We start from the raw sequence: 26,845 nt of genomic DNA, 5'->3' as shown, positions 1-26,845 counted from the left end.
ATCTTTGTATTGAGAAGAACAGTTTAAAACGGACAGCATTTTGCAAAAATGAACGCAGATTGTTTTTGTACAATTATACTAAATTAAAATAAAATAGCTCCTGCGGCTAGAATCATGCAGGCTATAGTATTGTCATGACAAACTATTGCCTAACGAGCTGATATGCAAATATTCAGCCAGTGGGCGTCCAGCCATAAATTAGATGTTTCAGCAAGACAAATGAGCACACAGGTAATCCTATTTAAGAAAATCATGCAAAATGCGAATACCCTGAAGTCTCCTTCTCTTGAAAAGCGAAGGCAAACCTATGTGCAATGTGACCAGGAAAGGGTGCTTTAACACTGTACGCTTTACAGGAGAATATTACATCTCCAGCTCAAACTTGTAGCGCTATAGAAATAGATAAAAAAATTGCACATATGTACAAAGCCATCGATCACCACCCTGAACGCAGCTGACATAGAAGAAAGAACAGACAAAATCCTAAACTGGATCACAAAAACAATAGATCACGACACCGGAAAAACAAGTCATCCCATCGTGAAAGAAATCAGTGGCTTGATGGTTCACACCCCACCGAAAAGCAATGAAAAAACTAAACAGAAACTAGAACAAGAATGGAGGAAAAACTAGGACCAAGACAAAAGAATAAAATATGAAAGACAAATCCGATCATACAAAGCAGATATTCTCAAAGCAAAAAAGAAATACTCCAATGAGCGGATCACGAAAGCCAACAATGCTCACAAAGAATTGCACAGCATCATAAACGAGATAGGAAATCCTACTGGGTGCAATAACACACCATTCCCCTCACAGAAACTATGCAACAATCTTGCAGATCACTTTACAAATAGAATCACCAACATACAATGGGTCACACAAAGTAGACCAACCCACCAGATCGTTCACCTCAACCAACCAACTCCCGACCCACCGACCAGGCTGAACCTCTTTACGCAAATCTCAAGAGAAAAATCAGCCTGTTGAACGAATGGAACAAAGCAGGCTCCCCAGCTGATACTTGTCCACCGGGCATCTACAAATCGATCCTTGCACAGGGAACACCATCCGAATACTACCTACGCCTCTTCAACCAGTCACAACGGGACAGTACCATAAGCCTTCAAATCAGTCTCCCCTCCTCAAAGACACATCAGGTGATATGGAAGACCTCTCAAACTACAGACCTATCTCAAACATTCCATACCCGGCAAAACTAATAGAGACCTATGTTTACAAACAAATACTGCAACACAGTGAAAACAACCAGCTATTAGATGATGCACAAGTAGGCTTCAAACCCATGAGAGGAACAGAGATGGCACTAATCTCTATATGGGACGACTACATATGCAAACAGATATTCTGACAGCCATTCAAACCCTATCCTGCTAAAGTCATCATGGATCCAGACGCCTCAATGGACATGATAGACTAATGACGGTGCTGACGTCATTAGAGACACCAGGACCTGGCTTACAACATGTAAATCTGCGCTTGTGCGTGATTTTAATATGAAGGATCTTATATTACATCTATGACTTGATGCCTGCGCTGTGCAAGTGGATCCGTTCTGCAATTGAATTACTGCTGCTGGATTTAAAGTACTGCTGTGCTTTTCCTAATTTTTTTGGGGTCCCGCATCGCCATTCCATGATGGCCGACCCGCAGGCACCGGAGTGTCTGTGCTGTTCTCTCGTGCCACTTTGCCCTGATTGGCCTATGCGTCTTATGTCCTGGCCTATGGGGAAGCCGCCCTATAGTCGCCTGCTGTATGTATGCTCCCCCTTCCACCCTATGGTCGCCCGCTGTATGTATGCTCACCCCCTGCCCCTATAGTCACCCGCTGTATGTTTGCTCCCCACATGGTCGCCCGCTGCAGGTATGCTCCCTCCCTCCCCCCCTTATGGTCGCCCGCTGTATGTATGCTCCCCCTGCCCCCCTATGGTCACCCGCTGTATGTATGTCCACCTCCCCCTATGGTCGCCCGCTGTATGTATGCTTCCCCCCCTCTTCCCCCGTATGGTCGCCTGCTGTATGTATGCTCCCCCCAGATCCCCCCCTTGGTCGCCTAAGGGTCGGCAACCTCTTGCCCATGCTACCTAGTTCTGACTAATATGTATAGTATGCACTTAACCAAGGACCGACATGTATAGCTTACCACATATTCCGTCCCTTTGCATTACCTGTTGCTGCCACTCTCAAGATGAGGTGGCCCTCATGTTTTTGCCACCAATTTCGACCATATGCATTACCTGTTGCCACCCTTCAAAATGGGGTTGTTGTTGCCACGCTTCAAGATGGGGTTCGCTTTCATGTTCTATGCCTCCGACTTTGACCATATGCATTACCTGTTGTTGCCACCCTTCAAGAGGTGGTTGGCCCTCATGTCTTTTGCAACCGTTTTTTTAACACATGCACTTATGTAACCAAGCAAGTATTCTTAACAGTGCCATGATGGCCGAGGGCAGTTTGTGCGCTTTACAAATGCAAATAAATGAATAGTAACGTTGGCCATGAAGCACAATCGTATCCATGCATGAAGTTAAAACGGGCACACAGACCCGAAGAACATGCTTACACAGTTCTGTAGAGGACAGAAATATATTATATATATATATATATATATACTGTCTAAAGCTTGTATTATTTTCTCTCATTAGCCAAAAGCAGAAACACAAGGCAACAAGAGATGCAGAGCAAGCTTGCAGACGCTCATTGCAATTAACCATATGATGATATTTTATTTATATCGCACCCATACACAAGTGTTTCATATGGAACTGCAGGATCCTACAAGGGATCCGGAATTGCCAAGATACTACTAACCTATACGAAGAATAGCAAAGTATAAATACATAGAAATCATAGCACAACTATAGTAGAACTACATGAAGCCTCAGTCCTCAGAATGAAAAATGAAGCAAAGCAGAATTAGGCTGCACAAAGCACCAGGCCAGGGCTCGCAGCCAAGGTCAAAGATGAGCTGAACAATTCTAAACGCACAGACGAGGAGCCACCTGCAAAACAACAGAATACACACTCACTAATTGAAGACCAGAAAGCTCAATTCTGCGGTCTTCATCCACGTAGTGCAGACTAGCAATGGCCATTTACTCATGGTGAGAAGAGGAGCATTTCCCAGCTTAACAGACATGAAGTGATAGATATATTATTCTACAACGTTGCAACCCTACGGGTACTCTCAAAGGTAATACTGTTGGCAACAATGGGGACACACGCTTTGAGAACAGAGCTGGGTCCCAGGCCTGGGGAGATTAGCTCCACCCAATCAGGTAACAAATCCAGGGGTGGATATGATATGATATGATATGGTATTTGTAACGCGCCTATACACAAGTGTTTCAAGGCGCGACGAGGCAGGGAGGGAGGGAAACAAGGGGAAGACAGACAAACGATCCTACTAGGCCAGGTGTCATTCAGATCGCGCAAGTGCAGAGGTAAGGGGAAAAGGAGGAAGTGCAGGGGGAGGAGGTGGGGGGGAAAGTGCAGTACAAGGTAAGTAGCGTAAGAAATAATAATTAATAAATAATAAATAAAAAGGGCCAGCTGGTGGCAAGTGCAAGGTAAGTGCAGAGCAAGTGCTGGGAAGGGGGCTGTAGGGTACAGTGACAGTCCCACAGTGCAAGGGGAGCCAGGGAGGCAGTGCAAGTGGAGAGTGGCTGGGCCCTGGACCGAGGTTGCTGAGAGTGGCCCAGATGCAGGTTTAGTGCTGAATTTAGTGGGGGGTTAAGCAGGTTTAGCAGGGGAGAGGGAGAGAGAAGGCAGAAGCGAAGAGGAAGGTTTTGAGGTGCTTCCGGAACCGGAGATGGTTCTCCTCAAGTTTCAGGGAGGCAGGAAGGCTGTTCCAGAGGGAGGCCCCTGCTGCGGAGAGAGATCTACCCCCAGCTCGTTGCTTCGAGAAGCGGCTGACCATGAGGGAGTTGGAGACGGATGAGCGAAGGGCTCGTGAAGGAAGCTATTTAGGAAGAGAGAGTTGAAGGTATTTAGGTCCCTGGCCCCAGAAGGCCTTGTGGACAATGCAGAGGGTTTTGAACTTAATCCTCGCAGCCACTGGGAGCCAGTGAAGGGATTTCAGTCCTGGAGAGATACGGTCCCTGGGCTTGAGGCCAAGGACAAGTCTCGCAGTTCTGTTCTGGATAAGTTGCAGAGGCCGGAGAGTGGAGGCAGGCAGATTAAGATAGAGGCTGTTACAGTAGTCCAGCCTTGAGAGAACCAGGGCTCGGGAGACAGTGAGCTTCTGGGGGAAGGAGAGGAAGGGAAGAATACCTCTGAGGAGGTGCAGCTGGTAGTGTGACTTGTTAGAGACGTCAGATATATGAGGAGAGAAGGAGAGTGTGGAGTCGAAGATGACCCCGAGGTTTTTAGCCTTGCAGGTAGGGGCAGGAAGGGGGCCAAGGGAGGCCGGCCAGAGAGCTGCAGGGAAGGAGGGAGTGGGTGTGCCGATGAGTAGAATCTCAGTCTTACTGGCGTTGAGGCAGAGGTCATTGGCGGCACACCATTCCTGGATAGCAGACAGACAGTCGGAGATGAGGGAAGGAGAGGAGGAGGCCGAGGGTAGCCTGAAAATGAGCTGGGTATCGTCGGCATAGCACTGGAAGTAGGGGCAGAGAGCGGCAATGCGGTGGGCAAGGAGTGCCAGATACTGGTTGAAAAGCCAGGGAGAGAGGTTGGAACCCTGGGGGACACCACAGGTGGAGAAAAAGATGTCAGAGAGGAAGGAGCCCATTTGGACCTGGGAGGGTCGACCGGAAAGGAAAGAAGTCAGCCATGCCAGAGCCTGACCAGTGATACCCAGGTTATCACGGAGACATTTGAGCAGGATGGCATGGTTGACAGTGTCAAAGGCAGAGGAGAGATCGAGCAGAATGAGAACACAGGGAGTGTTGGAATCGAGGTTCAGGAGCAGGTCCTCACGGATGTTCAGGAGAGCAGTTTCCGTGCTTCTGGCCGCTCTGAAGCCGGATTGATGGTCATGAAGATTACCAACAGATTCAGCATGGAGGTTAAGCTGGGAAATGGCCAGTTTCTCCAGGAGCTTACCCAGGAAGGGAGTAATGGAGATTGGGCGATAATTGGCCGGGCAGGAGGGGTCGGAAGAGGGTTTCTTGAGGAGGGGGTGCACAAGGGAGTGCTTGAGGGGGGATGGGAAGACTCCAGAGGCGAATGAGTGGTTGCAAAAGACAGCCAGGGCAGGAGCCAGGGAGTCGATGTGGTCCTTGATGGTTTTGGAGGAACAGGGGTGAACCTGTTTAGACGAGGCTTTCATAGATCGGACTTGTCTGGAAACCTCATCAGCAGAAAAAGGTGGAAAAGCAGAGAAGGAGGGCGGAGGGGCGGCTGCAAGAGAGCAGGAGGAAGAGCCGGGAAGAGAGGGAGGGGGGAGAGAGGAGGAGAGCGAGGACAGGATGTCCTGAGTTTTTGAGATGAAGTGCGAGGCCAGTGCAGTGCAGAGGGCCTGGGAGGGGACAGGAGAGGTAGAGACTGCAGCAGGGTTGGCCAGCTCCTTGCAGATTTTAAAGAGTTCGGCCGAGTTGTTAGATGCCTCAGAGATGCGGGCTTGGATAAGGGCTCTCTTCTTGGTGAGGACGGAGAGCCGGTATTGCCTTTGGAGCAGGCGACAGGCCAGTTTGTCAGAGGATGAACATGAAGCACGCCATTTCCTCTCTGCCACCCTGCACTTGCGTTTTAGGGTGACGAGATCCGAGTCATACCAGGAGTTACATTTGGCTTTGGGCTTCAGGCGGATTCTCATGACGGGGGCAAGGATATCGAGAGTATCAGATATAGAGGAATAGAGCATGGAGAGGGCTGTGTCAGGGTGGGAGTCAGCCGAGGGGGGAGGAGGGGGCGAGAAGGTAGCAGCGAAAGCCTCAACTGACACGCGCTTCATGGGTCGGATGACCGAGAAGGTGGGTGGCAGTGAAGAGGGTGGCTTTGCCTGTGGGGAAGGGAGGGAGAGGTGGGAGGATAGGAGAAAGTGATCGCTCCAGGAGAGAGGAGTGGAGAGAGGGAGGGAGAGGGGAAGGTCAGAAGAGATCAGAGCATCAAGAGTGTGCCCTGCAGAGTGGGTAGGCCCAGACGGGAGAATAGAGAGTGAGAGAGAGTTGCAGAGTTCGCGAAAGAGACCAGTGGGGGGACAGGAGGCATCGAGGTGGATGTTGAAGTCACCGAGAAAGAGGAGTTGGGTGGTTGAGGACAGGAGTGAGGAGGAGAGGTCAGCCCATTCAGAGAGGAAGGAGGAAATTTGACCAGGTGGCCGATAGATAGTAGCCACGGTAAGGGAATGGCTAGGAGAGAGAGAGAGTCGGCAGACAAGGCATTCAAAAGAGGAGTAGGTCTGCGTAGGAGTGACAGAGGCAGGAATCCACTCGGGGAAGATAAGGGCAACACCACCCCCTGAACGGTTAGGCCTGGGCACGGAGAGGATCTTGTAGCCGTCAGGTAGGAGTGTGTCGAAGCTGGTGGCAGAGCTGGCTGTGAACCATGTCTCAGTGAGACCGAGGACGTCGAGGACCAGTTCCTCAAGAAGGCGACAGATATCAGAGGAGTGCTTGATGGCAGAGCGAGCATTTAGAGTGGCAATGTGGAGAAGGTTGCCACCTTTGAAATACTTCCGGGGAGGGGTACAGATCAGAGGTATGCCCTGCGGAGGTGTTAGAGAAGGAGTTGAGGAGGGAGCAAGAGAAGGGGCAGGGAGGGAGGGGAGAGGCAAGGTAGCCGAGGACAGAGGAAGGGGGACAGCGGGAGCGGGGAGGAAGTTGATGAGGCGTAGGAGGCGCCTATCAAAGAGGTGAAGGTTGGCCTGAGGGCCTTGGACCAAGACGGTCCCGTTAGCATAGACATTAATGATGGCCTTAGAGGAGTGGAAAGGGGCCAAGAGGACATCCCAACGGGTGCCACCATTAATGGGAGAGGAGGAGAAAGGAGAGAGCACAGCGACCATGTGAAGGGTCCATAGGTCAGGAGAATGCACGAAAAAGAGAATGTCAGTAAGAGTTTCCTTGGAGCAGGCGCTCGTGTAGGTGTCAGCGATAGGGAGGCCTGGGTTGGAGACCAGGATGTCCTTTTTAAACTTTTTCCTACCGGATTTAGTGAGGAGAGCAGGATAGTCAATAGAGAAGCAGTTAGAGTAGATAGGTGAGATAGAGAGCACCATGGAGTAGGAGGGGAGGCGGACGACACAAGTATGCAGACAGGAATTGAGTGGAGGGCACTAGTTTAACACAATACAGCGCAAACAGTAATGCGTAGTAGGTCAGGGCCACCTAAGTTTGAGAATCCTGCGAGGGGAGAAAAAACACCCTAGTTTAAAACAATGCAGAGTAGGTCAGGGCCAACTAAGTTTGAGAATCTTGCGAGGGGAGAAAAACACCCTAGTTTAACACAATGCAGTAATGCGTAGTAGGTCAGGGCCACCTAAGTTTGAGAATCCTGCGGGGGGAGAAAAGCACCCTAGTATACCAATAAATTGGAAAAGGGGGGGCGAGGCATCATGCTGATGAGGTGGGCAAGGTGAGGGGTGGGCCGGAGAGCAGAGGAGCTGGCGCCTGGCGTCCCCTGCGGACACCTGCAGACACACAGGGAGCCGCAGTCTGTAGGAGCCGCCCTTTGCCTAAGGGGGCTGCCGGGCAGGGGGGCTGCCCAGAGGGAGTGGGATATAAAGCAGGGGGAGAGGAAGGGGAGGGGGGTGTGGGTGGGAAGGGAGAGGGGAAGGAGGAACCAGGAAGTGAGGGGGAGGGAGGGGGCAGGGGGCACCACACAGACGCGCACGGAGCGCTAACACCAAAAAATAAAAACAGGAGGCTTAACTGGAGCCCAATGGGGCTAGGGAGGCAGCCTCAGCAACAGGCCACACGGGGCTACGGCGACCGCTCGAACCCGCTCTGGCTCAACAAAGAAGCGAGCGTGGTGAGCGGTCGAGCCGTAGTCCCAGAGCGGCTGCAAGGACAGCCAATCAGAGGGGGGGTGGGCGGGAAGGGAGAGGGGAAGGAGGAACCAGGAAGTGAGGGGGAGGGAGGGGGCAGGGGGCACCACACAGACGCGCACGGAGCGCTAACACCAAAAAATAAAAACAGGAGGCTTAACTGGAGCCCAACGGGGCTAGGGAGGCAGCCTCAGCAACAGGCCACACGGGGCTACGGCGACCGCTCGAACCCGCTCTGGCTCAACAAAGAAGCGAGCGTGGTGAGCGGTCGAGCCGTAGTCCCAGAGCGGCTGCAAGGACAGCCAATCAGAGGGGGGGTGGGCGGGAAGGGAGAGGGGAAGGAGGAACCAGGAAGTGAGGGGGACGGAGGGGGCACCACACAGACGCGCACGGAGCGCTAACACCAAAAAATAAAAACAGGAGGCTTAACTGGAGCCCAACGGGGCTAGGGAGGCAGCCTCAGCAACAGGCCACACGGGGCTACGGCGACCGCTCGAACCCGCTCTGGCTCAACAAAGAAGCGAGCGTGGTGAGCGGTCGAGCCGTAGTCCCAGAGCGGCTGCAAGGACAGCCAATCAGAGGGGGGGTGGGCGGGAAGGGAGAGGGGAAGGAGGAACCAGGAAGTGAGGGGGAGGGAGGGGGCAGGGGGCACCACACAGACGCGCACGGAGCGCTAACACCAAAAAATAAAAACAGGAGGCTTAACTGGAGCCCAACGGGGCTAGGGAGGCAGCCTCAGCAACAGGCCACACGGGGCTACGGCGACCGCTCGAACCCGCTCTGGCTCAACAAAGAGGGCAAGGGCAAGGGCCAATGGTAATCTGGCGACCCTGCAACAATGTAATAGTTTCTGGGGAAGAGTCAGGCAACCCCACCTGACATCTGAGGGCCAGTAGAATAACCTCTATATGTGCCAGCTATAGGGGATACCCGCCTGCCCCCTAACCACCCAATCAGGCGGGCTCTTAGGTTTTTGGGGAAGAGCCCCGATATGTGAGGTCATAACGTAACGAAAGCCCCTAACACAGGTTCAGGAGCTGTGATTCTGGAGAATTCTGATCCCCCTGTATGATCCCTGTTTGTTATGGAAATGGAAAATAAAGGCCAGTTCTAACTTACCCTTGGCCGAGTCCTCTGTTTGTATGCCGGGGGAAGAGTTTGTTGGGCCCTTGGTGCTCTGAACGGTGAATGCGTAGTGTGAACCCCGGTCCTCTCTAGCATATCTGTACAAAGTGGTAGCAGAGGGATGGTTTGCAACCCCCGTTCGGCATAGCCTCTTCTGTCGCAGTGCCTGGAAGACTGAGGTGCCTCGCTCAGCGTAAGTGCACCACGTGCAGAGGCTGTCAGGAGCCGTCTTGGAAATATCCTGTCAGTGAGGAGCCCAGCAGACCAGAAGTAGTGTGGCAGCTTTGGGGAGAGCACGTGGCCGAGCAGCATCAGTGGATCACAGAGTAGAAGTATTGACTCAGCCACGCAGCAATTGAGGGTGGTGGTAAAGAAATCTTGGGTGGGGGTGATGAGTATTGATGAATATTGGTGTAGTATTGTTGAGTATCGTGAAGTATTGCCGAGTATTGTGAAGTATTAGTGGAGAAAGGAGCAGAGGTAGATGTCATTTTTGTGGTTCGGGAACATTCAAAATTGGGGTAAAAGGTTTGGGGGCGAATAGCCTAGACTATTGACTTAAGGGTACGGATGACAGAAGTTATGTAAATAATGGATTGCCTGTGGATTGGGCATTTTATCTCTGTTCATGGATGATGGTATCCCTGCGTATAGGGCTTAGCAAAATGGAGCCAGCTTTAATTGCGGCAGGTGGTGCTCATCTAGTTAAGTCTTGCTGAGGCGTTTTATTTACAAGGCAACGCTGTAGGTGCAGATTGAGCATAGGAAATATTGGTATTCCCTGTTCCGAGTCAGGATGATGGCCGTGGACATATGTCAGGGTTTTGAAAATATCGGTGTATTGAGAAAGTATTGTTGTGAGCTCTGTTCGGGATTTCTACCATTCCCTTATTTAGTACAGAGGTGACGTCACCAGGGAGGTTTTTGTATAGGACTAGGAGAGCACGACGACGGAGTCAGCTCTTCTGAGACAGTGCGCGGAAGGCACATGTGTGAGATTAGTGGGAGTGCCTGAGGAGACAGAGGGTGGTGCGCGGAGCACATCTGAGAAGTTGGTTGGGAGCCAGAGAGGCCTGTGACAGCACAAAAACAATTGTTTCAAAATTTGAAAGTTTGCATGATAAGGCATATTCTGAAAAATAACTGAGGAGTTAACTTGACCTCAAGGTTTTTGACAAGTATTAAAAACAATGCATTGAGGGTTGCGGGGGACACGCCCACAGCACCTATGTAAGGCCCTACTGCGATATAAGGACAAGATTTGTAAATATAGCGTGGAATGGACGAAAAGCATAGAAGGTAAATTAACTAAGCAATGGCCAAAGGGGAGGGAGCTTCTTCAAATGTGCTGCAGCCATTACACACACATTTGCAAGAGGTTTATAAGGGGAAATGATTGAGCAATCGTATGTCAATATTTGAGCTCTAGAAAACATTTCAGGACGAGGAAGGGGATGTGGCGAGGAGTAAATGGATGGTGAGCCACAGGCGACCCCTGGTGAAACTCCCTCAGCCCCCACTTCCCCACCTCCTCCTGACCATATCGAAGGGGCTGCAGCAGGAATGCAGGGATTGCACTCCATACAGGGGTTAAAAGCAGTGGAGGGGTACTCCAATCCAATATTCAAACCTCCACCATACACCAAGGAGGAGGGGCAGAAAGTGGCCAGACAAGCAGGAGGTGGAAAAGGGGTGCACTTTGAGATACAGACAAGCATGAGGGAAGGGCTGGAGGATATAACATCGAACGAGTGGGTAGGAGGACAAATACTCCTGAAATTAGATGGGAAGACAGCAGGAGAACCAGGAGGGGCGAGTAAGGGAGTGGCTGGGTGTATAGAGGGCAGGGAATCACGAGAGTGGGCAAAGATAACGGAAGAGATGGAGAGAAAAAAAGAAGAGGAACAAGAAGAACGCAAAACAGCACAAAGGGAGAAGCTAAAGGCAGAAGAGAACAAGCAGGAGCAGCGACAGATGAGGAGAAGGAGAGAGCTCGAAGACAGGGGAGAAGGGAGGAAGACAAGGAGGAAAGGCACATTTTAGCAGAGAGGGAACGGAGGGAGTTGCAAATAGAGCAACTTGCAAGAGCACAAATGTAGGGAGGAGGAGCGCACAGTGAGGGACAGAAGACTAAGGTGGGGATTGACCACTGTTGACAATAACGAAGGAAGGGATATGCAAGTGGAGCAAGAGCGCTGAAAGAAAGGTCAGCTATGCTGCCAGACAATACCAACACAAGGTCTTTCGTGAGGGGGACTGCACGAACTTGATTGACCTAGAAGGGGAACCACAAAAAGCAAAGGTACTAAATAGACAGTCTCCACTACGATTTTGGCAGTGACTTGGGAGACAAAGATCCTGAAGAGGACTTGGTAGGGAGTGAGGACGAAGGAGTAGGGCAACTTGATTATTTAAAAAAAAAAAACAAAAAATGAGTTTTTCCAGAAAAAAAAGGCAATAAAAAAAACGGCGATGAAAAAACCTGCGATGAAAAATACCACATCGAAATAACGTAGAACCCAGAGAAACATACCAATCAGAGCTCCACGCACGGAGCAAACAAAGATACAGGGGGGAGTGCGGGGTGACAAGCACTAGCGAGTACAATAGTCCACTGCTACATTGCACAGCCTGGATGACAATCCCATATGTGCAAAGGCTTAGAGACTTTCCAGCACGAAGGAGGTGAGAACTGGCAAGGGCATTCACATCCACTAAAGCCACTTGTGGGGGGGCAGGGCTGTCACAGTTCCCATTACTGGAAAAGGGAGGGGGGGGGCGATCTCAGTACATACCCTGGAAACAGATCAACAAGGAAAATTTGAGGTGTAGGTTACCCTTGTTGACCGTGGGTACTGGGAAATGGAAAGGACAGCAAGACAAAAAATGAGCTTTAGTGGACGTAAAAGGTTTACTAGTGGCGATCCTCAGAGAATGTGAATATACAACCACTTGTGTATGTTATGTAGAATTGTGGTTGGATTTATGTGTACATAATTATTTAATGTATTCTCTTTATTTAATGTGTTTAGTTTGTCCAAACCTTTAATGATATGTGAGATGTCCTCTAATTTTATATATATCTATACTTGCAGATATTTTTGCTCCTGAAGAAGGGGATAGTCCCCGAAACGCGTAGAGCTTGAAGCTGCAGTTCAAAATTTGGAGCTTATTTCTTTGTCTGGTTTGATTTGTTTTTCATGCTGGCCATATTGGAAGTCAGTTGATACCTTTTTTCTGTACTTTTATGAAGATATTTTGTTACCTATGTTCTAAATTGACAATTCTTTCTATATATAAAAGTGCAAATGTTATGAAATTTGACTGATTTATTTCAGCTTTTAAGGTGTGCAGGGGACGGGAGTGTCTTTAAGTTTAGACACTTTTTGTTTTATGTTTAACACATGCTGCAGTGTCAGGGCGTGTATTCCTCCCCAGCACCCAGAATTGTAATAAAATTTCTCTAAATAGTTATTTAGTTTTTGAGTAATTAGGTGTGCTCTGATAGATACTTCTTTTTGATCCGCAGAGAGGCTGCAGACGATGTATGGAAAACAGCAGGATACCCAGGAGAAACACAGAACACGGCACACAATGGTTCGCTGTTTTCCAATTGCCGAGCGGCCGTTTGGCAAGCTCTACAGACGCAGTACTCAGACACGTCAGATATCAGTGCGATTATGGCATGCAGAATGGGGAAAAGACGTAGAACCCATAAAATATATTCAGGCTATTCAAGAGTTATGGTGCCTTGAAACGTGAACTAATTCCCTTTTACCTTAGAGACCCCAAGCACTTTTGCTGGACTTAAGGACTTTTTAATTTCTAACCTGGAGAGAATGAGACCTTTTTTCGACATACGAATTACATTTTCGAAGCCTTGGAGACAATCACCCTGCTGTGTGATTGACAGCTAGGCTGGAATGAATGGGAGAAACCTGCATGAAAGGCGAGGCTTTTTGGCTTGGAAGGCAGAGTCGACCACTGGACGAAGGAATCCGAAGAAGAACTTGGAAGAGACGCCTGCTGCAACTCCTGGACTGTTGGTTTGTCCGGTGAAGCTCTGCTGCTGTGCTCAAGCTCTGAATTAATTTCGCCTAGAGAACCCCTACAAGGGTGACTTCTGTTGGGTTGGTGGGACCAATCAACCCCAAAGTGAACTCGTGTGGACATCCTCTCGGAGCTGGCTGTACTTCCACTGCTACTGCTGCAGGAACTGAAGCGCCAGGGAGGGGAACACCAGATCGAGTGCAACACTTTTAAGTTCAGACCCAAGCCTCAGGAAGATCCGCTGGACTCCCTTGCAGCAGGACTGACCAAGCCTGAGCCACCTCAAAGAGTGCTGGACCCCAGATGTGAGGAAAGTCTAGAGTGGTATCCGAGAGTCTGCAGTGGTGCTACTTGCTGAGACGCGAGGAGCTGAAACCACGAAGTGCAGCTGAATTGAAGCTTGACATTTGCTGCCGCCAACCTTCCCATTGTGTTGCAGGAGTCCCCAGAAGTCCTCCCTCTTGTCTCCACGACTGAGGCACAGGAACAACAGGATCTGCAGAGCCACACAGGGTCAGAAGCCAACTGGAACCATTTTTTTCCAACCAAAGGTACTGTAAACCTAAGAGGACTTACCTCTTTTTGTGTAGCCTTACTTGGTCTCAGTTGAGACTTGTCTTGGTTGCCATTGCAGAGTTGCTTGCAGCTTTGCCCCTCACAAGCCTCCTTACTTGTGGCCCTTCAAGTGAATCTTATTTCTACAAACCTTTCTAAAAACATTGTGCAAGACTTTTACTTACCTGCAAAGAAGATATTCAGCTCCCCTAGACTGTGTTCAACTAACATTGACTGTCCTGGATCCCTGAGAGATTCTTCTACCTCTGTCTTTGTGCTTTTGTCTTTCCTCCAGGAAAGGGTTAATTTACTTTACATTGGAGGGTTTAAAAAGTACTTAGCCGTTTATGAATTATTTGTTAACCTTTTATTGCCCTGTCCAATCCTTTACCCCAAATTCAGTATTGCTCGAAATCCACCAGTGATAAATCAATGTCCGCAGTGTCCTAGCTATTTAAGTCACCTGAAGGTGTAGGAAGTGTCTGTGTGCCATCCCCAATGGCTACCATCTGATCTAGAGAAACAGAGCGTGTTTTGACGTATATTATAATTGTTACATGTTTTGCTCCCTTCTGAAGAAGGCTTATATAACTGACCGTTTAATCAAGAAACCTTCAGTGTAAGTGTTTATTTGAATAACTGTCACTGTGAAACTGTTACAACCTTACAGCTGCTCATATTGACCCCTCTTGAGAAAAGCCTGGCTGCTCAGCCACACTACCAACCTGTGTAGTACAGACTTCTAACAAAGGTTGGATTCCACATTGCCAGGAAGACAAGGTTGCTGTAGTCTCCCAAAGGGTACTGCACACAATCTTGCCTAACATAGTGAAATCACAGTAGAATAAAAGGTAGTACACTTTAAATCAGAAATGTAAAGCAACACAAAAATGCGTGAAAACTATTAATACTACTAAGCAAACTTAATTCAATCTGCAAGAGTACATTTAACTGTTTAACCACTCTTCAAAAGTCCAACCCTATACTAAATGAGTCACAACATGTCAAGGGGGGCACTGGGGTGCCAGGGACCAAGGCCAGAGAAAGAGAGGGGTAGGTAGGCAGCAAACAGAACAAAGTCTATGAGGATGTATTCTGGTTTGCAGGTATGTAATAGTTTTAGCAATTTAGAGCCCAATGGGTTGTTCACCCTAATGGGACTCAGGGTGCCCTTGAAGGGGGGTGCAAGTAACAGCTTAACTGCAGCCATCCAAGAACACCTGAACAACGCAACAAGACCAAGGTAAGTACCTAGGTTTGGAACAGTACTGTATCAATGAAGAACTTGGCGCAGCAGGTTGGTCCCCAAGGTGAGGCAACAGTTGTCACTGGTTTGGGTTTCTTGGACTGGATAGCTGAAGAATGAACTGGAGGGAACAGATGGATGCACTTGGGCATTGGGAGGCCCAGCAGTGGATCTTCGTGGCACTGGTGTGTTGGAGCCATTTACAGGCTTCAGTTGAGTAACATTTGCCATCTGGGGGACTTTTCTTTGGTTCTCAGCCCTCGACCTAGCTGAGGGGACTTCAAGGAGTAGAAAAGTGTAACTGCAGGCCCAGAAGGATGCCCAGGAGGTTTCAGCCGATTCCACGCTTCACACAAAGTTGCATCGCAAAATGGCACAGGTCCCAGGGTATTGGGAGTTTGCAGCCCGGCAGGGTCATAGCTCTTTGTGGTTTGGCCCAAAATGCGGGTGGTCTGCAGACTAGTTGATCCCACCAGTCTATGGGAGGAAGTAGTCTTCAAGAGATATTCCCTGTCGCTCTGAACTCTCACCATTCAAGCCTTTCATGCAAATCTGGGGGCCGGCTGTCCAGGGGCACAGCCAGACTCCCAGTTCAAACTGGTTCCAAGGCAGGCACACTACAGGACAAAGTCAAGGGGAGTTTTGGTTACCTCCCTCCCTTCTTGTCCTTTCAGGCACTCCGAGAACCGTGGCAGACTTTCCAAGGGAGGCCCGGCAAAGACAAAAGACCCATCCAGGCCTCACCAACCCAGAAGGGTAAAAAAAGGGTCAAGTAAGAAGTCATCATGAACAGCGCTTAAAGTACAGCCGCCATTTTAGGTAAATGTTGACCCCTGTGTCCCTAACTGCAGCTGCGAAGACAGCCTGCAGTATAAGTCCACAAAATGTAGTACAAAAAGGTACACTCACTATACCCTCCTCCCTTTTACTGATATCAAATGACCATCTTGCGAATATTGTCGCAGTCAATTCCTCTAATCGTTGCACATAGAACTCCAACTTCTTATGAATGTATAAAAATACAAATGTTATTCTTTTTCTGGGACTTCTTTCTCACCTATTTAAACTCTTAATAACATAACTTAAAGTACATATAATATAAAGTTCACAAATGTGCGAATGGGGTTAGTAATAGTGCCTTAGGTGCAAAATACAGTTAAAATTAGTCATTTAGTGCATGTTCACACCTGCTCATACACGGAATGCGATTTTGCTCTCAAACACTTACTTATTTTCTGACCTTAACAACTTCAGTAAAGAAAACGTGTGTGATAAAGCCAACTCTCAACTATCTTGGTCTTTTGAGAGAACCTAAAATGACATGCATTACTTACCGTAATAGCATTTCTGATGATTGTATCTGCTTAGATTCACATGCTGTGCATATGGTCCGACATCCAGTGGTAACCGCGGAGTATTGCATCTTTTCTTTCGGGGACCGAAAGGGGACGTCGGCATAGGTGTGTCTAACACTATCCCTGTCGTGACGTGTGTAGTACCCAAAATCTCTCATGGGCCGAGGTCCCTCCGATTGTATTTTTTTCTGCCATGAGGGAGCCCAAGGCTATAGTGAGTGAGTACATAAAGAGACAAAGTAGTAAGAAGCCTATGTTCCTTCCACCCCGAGTGGGGCGGCAGGGAGGGCGCTTGTGAATCCAAGCAGATACAATCATCAGAAATGCTATTACGGTAAGTAATGCACATCTTCTGATGCTTGTTAATCTGCTTAGAATCACATGCTGTGCATAGACTAGCGAGCAGTACCCGGAGTTGGAGGTGGGTTGTGAGAAGGAACAGTAGAGAAAAGAGGTCTTAGTACTGCTTGTCCCACCTGAGAATCAGACCTAGAATGAGTGTCTAGGCAATAGTGTTTTGTAAATGTGTGTACAGAACTCCAAGTTGCCGCTTTGCAAATGGACTCTAGGGGAACATTTGCAATGAGTGCTATGGATGCCCCAGTGCCTCGAGTAGAATGTTCTCTAGGCTTGAAGGGGGTTGCCAGTCAAAGGATCGACAGTGTAAGGGTCGACAGGTCAAAGGATCGATTTTTTTTTCCACATTTTTTGTGGGGGGGGGGGGTCCCCCAACCCCCTTTTTTTTTGCTAAAAACCACATTTTTTCCCTAAACGAAAACCTAAAAAAATATAATTTAAAAAAATAAAAAAATAAATCGACCTTTTGACCTGTCGACCCTTTGGTGTCGATCCTTTGACCTGTCAACCCTTTAGATTCGATCCTTTGACTAGACACCCTTGAAGGGCAGTTCTCTCTTCGCAAGAGTCTAACATAGTGTGATGCATTTAACAATCCACCTTGAGATAGCCGATTTAGAGAAAGGATCCCCTTCTCTACCAGCTGCCACTGAAACGAAGAATTGCTTAGTCTTTCTTAGTGGTTTAGTTTTCTCCAGGTAAAACATGACTGCCCTGCGCACGTCTAGCGTGTGAAGGCTTCTTTCGGCCATGTTAGTAGGGTTCTGGAAGAAAGTGGGTAGTTCGATTGACTGGTTCACAAGCAACTTGGAAATAAATTTAGGAAAGAGCCTCTAGTTCACTAACCCTTCTGATAGAAGTGATAGCCACTAGGAAGGCTGTTTTATAAGTCAGGTCCTTCAGACTTGCTTTATGCATGGGCTGGAATGGAGCTCCCATGAGCCTGGTTAAAACCACATTCAGATCCCATCCAGGAGCTGGGTGAGAGATGGGAGGATAAATCCTTTTAACTCCTTCCATAAAGGCTTTAATCACTGGTATTTTCCACCATGACACTTTTTGCTGTGAAGTGGTGTAGGCTGACAGAGCAGTCAAATGAACCTTTAGGGAATTGAAGAATAACCCAGCGTCCAACAGGTGGATTAGATACAAAACAATGTGTGAGGGTGAGCAATCGATAGGATTGATGCCCTTGGAATTGCACCAGATGACGAACCGTTTCCATTTGCTGCCATAGCAATAACGTGTATTTCCCCGAGTATGTCCATGCATCTCTGAGGGAGTTGCAGGTGTCCAAACGCTATGATCTCAGGAGCCAGGCTGCAAAGTTCAGAGTTTGTGGGCATGGGTGGAGGGTTTCCCCCCTGTCCTGAGACAACATGTTGTACGGGCAGGGCAGTTTGACTGGTGGGGAGAGGGACATCTCCATCAGGTGAGCGAACCAGGGTTGGCGGGCCCACATGGGGCCCACCAGTATCATGGTAACTGGTTCCTGGTGCATCTTGTGCACTATTGTATTGAGAAGGGGAGTCGGGTGGGGTGGGGGGGGGAATGGGGGGGGAAGCCTAGACAAATTTCCCCGACCAAGTTATCCAGAGACCGTTCCCCTTGGATCGGTTCTGGGGGTACCTGGAGGCGTAGTCTTGGCATTGGGCGTTCTCCTGAGTAGCGAACAGGTCAGTCTCTGGGAACCCCCATTCTTGCAAAGACGCTGGATACAATGTCTTCGTGCAGTCGCCATTTGTATTCTTCTGGCAGAGGAAAATCTCTGCTGAGTACATCTGCTAGAATATTGAGTTCCCCTGAAACGTGTTGGGACAACAAAAACATTTTGTGTTTGAGAGCCCATATCCAAATGTTTTGGGACAGCTTGGATAGACCTGGAGAGTGAGTGCCCCCCTGTTTGTTCAGGTAATACATTGCTGTAGTGCTGTCGGTTAGGATCAGCACCGTCTTCCCTTGCAGTTGTACTTGAAAGGCTTTCAATGCTTTGAACACTGCTAATAGCTCCAGTAAGTTTATATGATTGGACGCTACTTGAGGGGACCACACTCCGTGTGCTGTCTGCTGAAGCAGGTGAGCCCCCCACCCCGTGAGAGATGTGTCTGTCGTGAGAGTGGCTTCCACTGCAGGGGTGGTGAAGGTTTTCCCTTTCAGGAGGTTTTCCCTCGCCACCACTGCAGAGCGAGAACGAGGGCTGGCGAGACAACTACCAGATCTTCCCATTGTCCGCTGGCCTGACAGCACTGGCTGTTGAGCCACTCTTGCATGGGAAGCATGCGCAGCCGCGCGTGGGGGACCAAGTAAATACATGACGCCATCATCCCTAGCAATAGCATCGCTTTGCGTAACGTCACCTCTCGACTAGCTACATATTGAGGAATCTGATAGAGCATGTTCTGAACCCTCTCACTGGAGGGGAAGACAAGACCGTCTTCTGTCCAAATTAGTGCCCCAAGGAATTGTTTTACTTGGCTGGGGACTAGGCTGGACTTCTTTCCGTTGATTTAAAAGCCCAGGCTGAAGGAGATCTACAGTTTTTTGGGTGTTCAAAAAACAAGTGTCGAACGAGTCCCCCGTAATGAGCCAGTCGTCGAGGTAAGGGTAAACTGGGACTGATAGTCTGCGCAGGTGTGCTGCTGCCATTGCCAGGACTTTGGTAAACCCCTTTGGCGCCGAGGCGATGCCGAAGGGGAGTACTTTGAACTGGTAGCGTTTGTCCTGGATCATGAACCTTAGGAATGTTCTGTGCGTTGACAACATTGAAATATGAAAGTATGCATCTTTCATACCCTTTGTTGCCATGAAGTCCCCCCGTTTCAGCAATGGGATCACTTCTTGTAGTGTTACCATGCAAAAATTCTGGGGTTTTATGAACTTGTTCGCTGGGCGCAGATCTAGAACAGGACGCATGCTGAGATCCTTTTTGGGTACAAGGAAGTACACTGAATAAATACCCTTGTTTACCTGAAGAATAGGGACGGCTTCTATGGCGTCCTTTTCCAGCAGTGCTTCCACCTCTTGAATCAGGATGTTTAGATGGTCCTGTGAAAGGCGCAGTGAACGCGGTGGTCTGAACTGTGGAGGTCGGGAGAATTCCACGCAGTAACCGTGGGCGACCGTCTTTAAGACCCACTGGTCAGAAGTTATCCCCTCCCATGCCGTGAGGAAAGATGTTAATCGCCCCCGACCGGGGAGGCATGGGAGGGGACCTGGACTTGGTGGTCATTTCTGACCCGAGGCTGTGGCTCCTCTGGGATTGGGGCCTCTGCCGCGTTTGACCCCTTCAGTGATAGTAAGGGGGGCTTCCAGATCTTTGGTTATTGTTGAAGTTGCCTGTGCTGTAGTTGTTTTGACCGGCACAAGCTTGTCCTCGAAAGGACCGCCGAGAGTTATTACCCCTCTGGGAAGAGGGTTTTTGTGTAATTTGTTGCAGAGATTTCAAGGTCTCATGCTGCTTCTTGGCTGTCTCCAAAGCTTCATCAACTGCTTTCCCAAAGAGGTTTGACTCTTCGATGGGCATATTAATGAGAGAGGCCTGAGTTTCAGGTCTAAATCCCGATGTATGCAGCCATGCGTGTCTCTTCAGAAGAGTCCCTTGTGCAAGGGATCTGCTCGATGTTTCTGCAGTATCTAGAATGTTTTTAACCACATTCTGGTTAACCAGTTTTCCTTCCGCAACAATGGCGAGAAGCTTGGTCCTGGCCGGTTCTGGGACTTCTTGAAGGCCTTCTTGGAGCAGGTTCCATTGGGCATCGGCATAGCTTGCTAATAACGTAGTGTTATTAGCAACCCGAATACGCCGCTGCTGACGTGACACGTTTGCCTAGGGAATACAATCTTTTAGACTCCTTGTCCGGAGGTGATTCTCCAGTGGCAAGGGGTACCCCTGTCCGCTTACGAGTAGTAGTCACAACTAGTGAGTCCGGGATGGCATGCCCCTTGATATATAGAGGGTCGGAAGGAGAAGGCCGAAATCATTTTTCGACTCTCGGGTTCACGGCCCTTGTCTGGGCAGGTGCGACTAAAGATGGAACAATCCGCCTCTTAACAGAGTTAAGGAGGGGAATGGATTGACTTGCCGGAGGTTTTTCCTTAATAATGTCTTCCAAAAAATCCTGCTCAGGCAAAGCCTCTTGAGTGGCAATTTTGAAGAATTCTGCTGCTTTTCAACATGGTGTTGAAAGCCATTTGGTCATCCACAGGGGAGGCCTGGCGAGCCGAGGTGGAAGGGGGAGAATCGACGCACAAAATATCAGAGTCCTGATCTTGATGTGACCAAGGATCCTGTCCTTCCTGCTGGGTTTCCTCCCAGTTCTCCGTCGTCTCCTGTTGATCTTCATAATTTTCGAGAAAAGAGGATTCCTCTTCTTCAGTATAGACGTCCCTGTATGTGTCCATGTGGGCCACGTCTTCCTGTTGGAAAACCTGAGGCTGAACATCTTGTATTTGAAGGTTAGGGTCTACCCGAGCCTTTTTCGGCGGAGGCTGGTCAGCAGAACTAATAATCTGCTCCAGCCGATCCATACATCCCTCTAACTTTTCAGTAGTCCATTTCGAGGACCTAAAAGGGTCTAGGTGGGGAGAAGCAACGTTCTCTGCCCTTTGGCGTTGAGAGGAACTTCTCAGGGTGTCTGAGAGAGGCTCTTAACTATCCACGTAAGAGTCATCGGAATCGCGTCCCAAGCCCGTCGAAAAATTTTCCGTGGCCTGGCCCATAACTTTCTGCGGGACCAGGATAAGGCCCACCGCCGCTGCGATCCTATCCGATAGTAACCGAATCGTCGTGAGACAAAGCCTCCGATGATGCAACGGTAGCCGACACGCCGTCCGCGGCACCAGAAGGCCCAGCGGTCGGAGTGCCGGGTAGAGGCCTAGTCGTAACTTTCGGACCTATTGAGGCCTTGGAAATCGTCAAAGTTTCGGACTCCAAAATTTCAGCGCGTGTAGATTGGGGAGTAGCGCCCTTATTCATTTTTGTTTGTCCAGTCGTCATGCGCTGTTGCGGATGCGGGGAAGGCCTTGGATCCACACGATCCGAGGGAACCGTCGAAATTTTCGACTGACCCGTTGGTGCTTTCACCTTTTTCGACAAAGGCGCTGAAGATGGCATAGGGGTTGTGTGTTTAGTGCAATGTTTATGTACGCCCTTGTCGCCAGGTGTAGTCCCTGTAGCAAGACCAGAGTCGAGCCTAGAAGGGTCGGGGACGGGCGTGGTGGACCTAGAAGTGTCCCCCTTAAGGTCTATAACATCCGCATTGGACGTTTGGTCATCCGAAGTACCCCCGTCACTTCCGGCTGGTGTTGCAGTAGGGGAGGAAGGCTCCACGCTTGACATGGCGTACGCGGCCCACCGCTTTACACAGCGATCCTTAAGGGTTTTTGGCTTAAGGAGCTTGCACGCCGAACACCGCTTTTCGTCCTGCTCTGGGGGGGGGTGGGGGCGGGGTGGCGGCAACAGGCGTTACGCGTCCTGTGCTCGTCCTTCCAAGAATATCCGACCCTACACTTAGGGCAGAATCTAAAAGGAGTCCTTTCCATAGCAAAAGGGAAGGATGACCAGAACGAAAGGGAAAGAAGTGGAAAGGAGGAAAGACATAACAATATGGCCACCCCGAACCCACTCTCCCTACTGTATAGGTCGGCCAGAGGGCCCGACCACGTGGAAATCCAGCCACTGGATCTTAGGCGCCGAGACCACAGCCGTAGACGATTCCTCCGTAGTCTTTGTCGAAGATGTTCTTATTAGGCGAAGTGATTTAACGGGGCATAAACCAAAAATTCAGTAAGATAAACAATGTCTCTAGTAAGAGATCTGCTGTAGGGCGACCAGTTATCTGGGCGGAAATAAACAATCGGAGGGACCTCGGCACGTGAGGGATTTTGGGTACTACACATGTCACGATAGGGATAGTGTTACAGACACGCCTATGCCGACGTCCCCTTTCGGTCCCCGAAAGACAAGATACACTACTCTGCGGTTACCACTGGATGTCGGACCATATGCACAGCATGTGATTCTAAGCAGATTAACAAGCATCAGAAACATATTTCCCTAGGGATTGTTGTTGCTTAATATCCCTACAAGTTCCATTTATATAACCAAACAAGGATGTTATAAAAACTATGTCGACACCAAAGTATTTTGGCCCTTTTTACAGAAATACACTCATCCACAGCGGTCTCGTGATTATTGATTGAGGACTTTGTCAAGACAAGAGTCGATCATGTGTATTCCAAGATCCAATCTATTAAAACCCCTGGACAGCTTTGTCAATTCTTATTTTTCTTTTGAGAAGAGTTTATTTCCCTATTGCAGTCTTTCGTATTTCTGCTGCGAGTACAGTTTGGGCAGCATTTCATATCAAACCATCAATCTATCAGCTCCATACGAATTTACCTCACATCTGTTTAGGTCAGAAAAATCAAAAAATGTTGAGACCAATATCGCATTCCCTGTATGAGCATGTGTGAACATGCACTCAATGATTGGTCTTGTATTTTGCACTTAAGGAACTATAACTAATCCCATTTGCACATTTTTGCACTATTATATGTACTGTAAGTTATTTTATTAGAAAAGTTTAAATAGGTGAGATATACAAGTCTCAGAAAAATAATATAATTTGCATTTTTATACTTTCATAAGAAGTTGGCGTTCTTTGTGCAGTGATTGGAGGAATTTACTACTACAATAATAACAAGATGGCCATTTGAAATCAGTAAAGGGAGGAGACAGGGGTAGTGTGGTGGTTGTTGCCGTTTGATATAATGTATCCCTGTTCACTAAAGACCCACTGAAAATAAAAAATAGGATGGGCGTGTTTTTGTACCAAAAAGGTACACTGCCAGTAGCCTGTCAGATGAACTTGTAACAGCAACTAAACATTACTGAAATAGTAACTGGAACAGTGAAAAACTGAGACAATGTTTCCCCTCAGCACTCCATACAAGGTGGGATGTGCTGAACTCTCAAAATAACATGCAGACGCTCGCCTCATCCATATCCATCCCCCACCGCTATCAATGGCGATCTGCACCTTCCATGTTCTATAAAACAATTACAAACAATTACAGATAATATTTTCTTATATTGCACTTCATGACAGAAAGCTCCCGCTTGGATGAGCTGTAATAGATGTTATTCCCATATGTAATGGTGCTCAATTAATCAACTTCAGCAGGATCAAGTGCTGAGCCTGCACTGAAGTATTTAAACTTGTGAAAGTTCAGGTTTGCACCATGTCAAGAGGCTCAACACATGAGCTATCCCCAAAGTGCTTGCTCGTGTTTAACAAGACAAAAAGATATTGGGGATACAGCAACAGGTGGTTCCAGAAGGTGCATAGTTCACAAAGTGTCATGAAGAAATTCTGCAACGTATTTAATTACATTCCCATTAACCAAGTATGTAATAGTCAATGTTAATATCAGAACAGACGTAATCTCTCCCCCGCCCCAATAAAATCTCTGCCAAAAAAGCCATCAAGACTATTGCACAAAGACTAAACAATGAATTGCATGTGTGAATTAATTCTTAAGATCATCAACTTACTGTCGTGATGAGTTTTGGTCAGATGATCAGAGTCCAAGGCGTGATAATATTCATAAATGGAGTGACCCAAAAGTTCATCAGGCTCATACCCCATCAGTTCTGTGATCCTTTAAAATGAAATAAGAGTTCAGTCACCAGAAATCGTTCATTCTGTTTCAGAAACACCAATCTACACAAAATGATAAGTAGAGCACCACAACTCCTATTGGTAATCAACAAGAATATATGAACATTTTCAGACCTTTAAAGATGTTAATTGCAACATCACGATTACCATTGTGTCTCCTGAAAGTATGTAACCAACACAGTTTGCTTTGTTCTCACACTGAATGTCAGGCCATTTACAGCCTTGTTTTGTGGTGCATTTAGACGTATTTGAATCGCTCAGAGATGAAGACCAACCTATAGTTAAATATAGAACAATGCATCTACGCACTAGATAAAAGTGAACCAATTTACAACAAGAACATACAACACCATTGGGTTTGTTTTTATTGCCTTTACACAAACCTGATCCACCATATGGAAAGACAAACAAGCACAACACTTGTACTAAAACCTTTGTATACACACAGTATATGTCAGTCATTGCCCTTGTGTCAGTGACCCTACCCCCGTCTCAGAAGCTACTCTGGCAAGGGTTTTTGTTAAGCCAACTTGTCAAACAAGGTTCACATTCAAGTCTACCCAAACTTGCTGGTACTAAGGCTGAGCACCAAGGGTTAAATTGAGGAGAAGGTAGGACTTGTGCAGAGTACAGATAACAATCGCAAAGATTGTTAAGTAAAGGTATAGGCATGCAACTTGGAAAATACTCTGATTATCAGTAGGCTGCATAGTTAACATATGAAGGTATGTAAGACACTATAAACATATAAACACAGCATTTGGTAATTCCAAATGTGTTATATATAAGGCACCCGATTTTATGGTATTTATTAATCGTTTGTCTGTATTTATCAGTGTGAATTTTTGGGCAATTCTTTCTGTATTTTTCCACATTAATTTTTTGCTATGTAAAAAATAAGTGATAACTAGTATTTGTCCACATTTATTTACATGATAAAAACACATTAGCACTTTGATGCCTGTGATGGGTAGCTGCTAAGGCTGCGCTCGTTTACAAGTAAAGGGCTGCACATCTGCAGTCAGTTAAACAGCTTAAAAAGGAATCAGTTTAATGTTTTACCGGTTATGTTAATTTGCACAGCCAATGACTTGCAATGCATGTTTGACAACTTAAAGACCCAGCAAAGAGGTATGCATTTCTGTTTTTATCTTTTTGTTGTGCTGATAAATACAGAAAGGAAAAAGTGATTTCCGTCTGTAATTCTGTGTACAAATCAGTAAAAACAGAATACAGGGAGCCATAGATTTACCACTAAGTTTTAAAGTTAGCAAAGAATATTCACTGTAAAAACCCTAAGTGGAGGGGAAAAAAGATGTTACGCCTTAAACAACAAGACTTATAAATTATAAAGGCATTCCATAAACCATTCTTTAGAAGTACAGTACTACTCTTTAGAAATTCCAGGTTTGGTAAATGTGAGCAATCCTAATCCAAACATGTAACTAGGACAATTCAAAAATATACACTGCTTTGGTTACACTACAGGTTTGACAAGATGGCTCGAAACTGTTTGAAAATCAAAAGTTAAAGACTAGAGCAGAAAGCAGGCAAGTTTTCAAAGTCAAGTTTTATGTTAAAGAAAATGTTGACTACATGACACATTAAAGAATTTGTGACTCGGGCTCCGCCACATCTGGCCTGGTACTGTAGTTAAGGCTTTATATCAATGGGGATAGGTGTAACTGAAGAGACCAGATGTCTTGGTTCCCAATACTCAAATGAAGCAAACAAAAGGCCACAGGCAATAGAAAATTGCTGGGAACAGCAGGGCTCAGAGGTCACGTATTCAAGATCTCTTCCAACAGTTAGGTCAAGTTTGTGATGAGACCCCAGCGAAGGATGAAGATGTCTTGATTTCTGCATCCGCAGCACAGGAGCTTTACCCAGGAGCAACCGAGGCAGACGAAAGACAACCGATGGAGGCTGAATTGGCTAGACTAGGTGGAGGCCGGGCTCCAATGGGGGCTGTGTAAATGGCTCATGCTCTTCCTCTCAACCCAGGCGCCCTAAGGACCATCTAAGTGTTTATGATGAAAACAAGGACACTGAATTGTTGACTGCATCAGAGTTTTTATTTAAAGTACAAGAAGTGGGAGATTTTCGTAAACTTCCATGGTTAATCAGTAGGCGTCCCCAGAGTAGATACAGTGCCATCCTGGAGTTGCAAGTTAGTGACAGAAAAGAATACCAAATTGCAACAGGCTCTACACAAGTTTGAGAAGACTCCTGCCTGATACTTGAAGATGTTCAGATACTATAAGAAAAACAGTTGTTGGTTTCCCTTAAGAATTTGAGTGGGTATAGAAGGCCACTTTTGAAGGCATGATCAATCTGGTCATGCTGTAACTTGTTTGCCTCTTGTTGCCCTGAGCAAAAGCAACATTGAGTGGATTCCAAGAGCAATATCCTGAAATGTTAGCCATGGCTGCTGTTGTGTGGGTTTCCCACAGGGTGTTCCATAAGGACAATGGGCATTCTCTTACAGTATGCAAAGTAGAATTTAAAAATTGTGCCTTTTCCG

At 47.6% G+C, this 26,845-nt stretch overlaps 1 protein-coding gene across 2 annotated transcripts in view; it reads right to left on the bottom strand.

Annotated features, from left to right (window-relative positions):
- The window catches only part of HIF1A (hypoxia inducible factor 1 subunit alpha), a 650,717-nt gene that overhangs the window by 366,901 nt on the left and 256,971 nt on the right, over nucleotides 1–26,845 (bottom strand). For both annotated transcript variants that reach the window (XM_069638929.1, XM_069638928.1), the window contains exon 7: nucleotides 24,195–24,301. In XM_069638929.1, coding sequence (XP_069495030.1) covers nucleotides 24,195–24,301 — 107 coding nt within the window. The remainder of the gene's footprint in view (nucleotides 1–24,194; nucleotides 24,302–26,845) is intronic.

This window comes from Ambystoma mexicanum, chromosome 14, assembly GCF_040938575.1.
Source record: "Ambystoma mexicanum isolate Mex_15411 chromosome 14, UKY_AmexF1_1, whole genome shotgun sequence".
Classification (NCBI taxonomy): Eukaryota; Metazoa; Chordata; class Amphibia; order Caudata; family Ambystomatidae; genus Ambystoma; species Ambystoma mexicanum.
The sequence above is the reverse complement of the archived record's forward strand: the minus strand, read 5'-3'. Positions and strand labels throughout refer to the sequence as shown.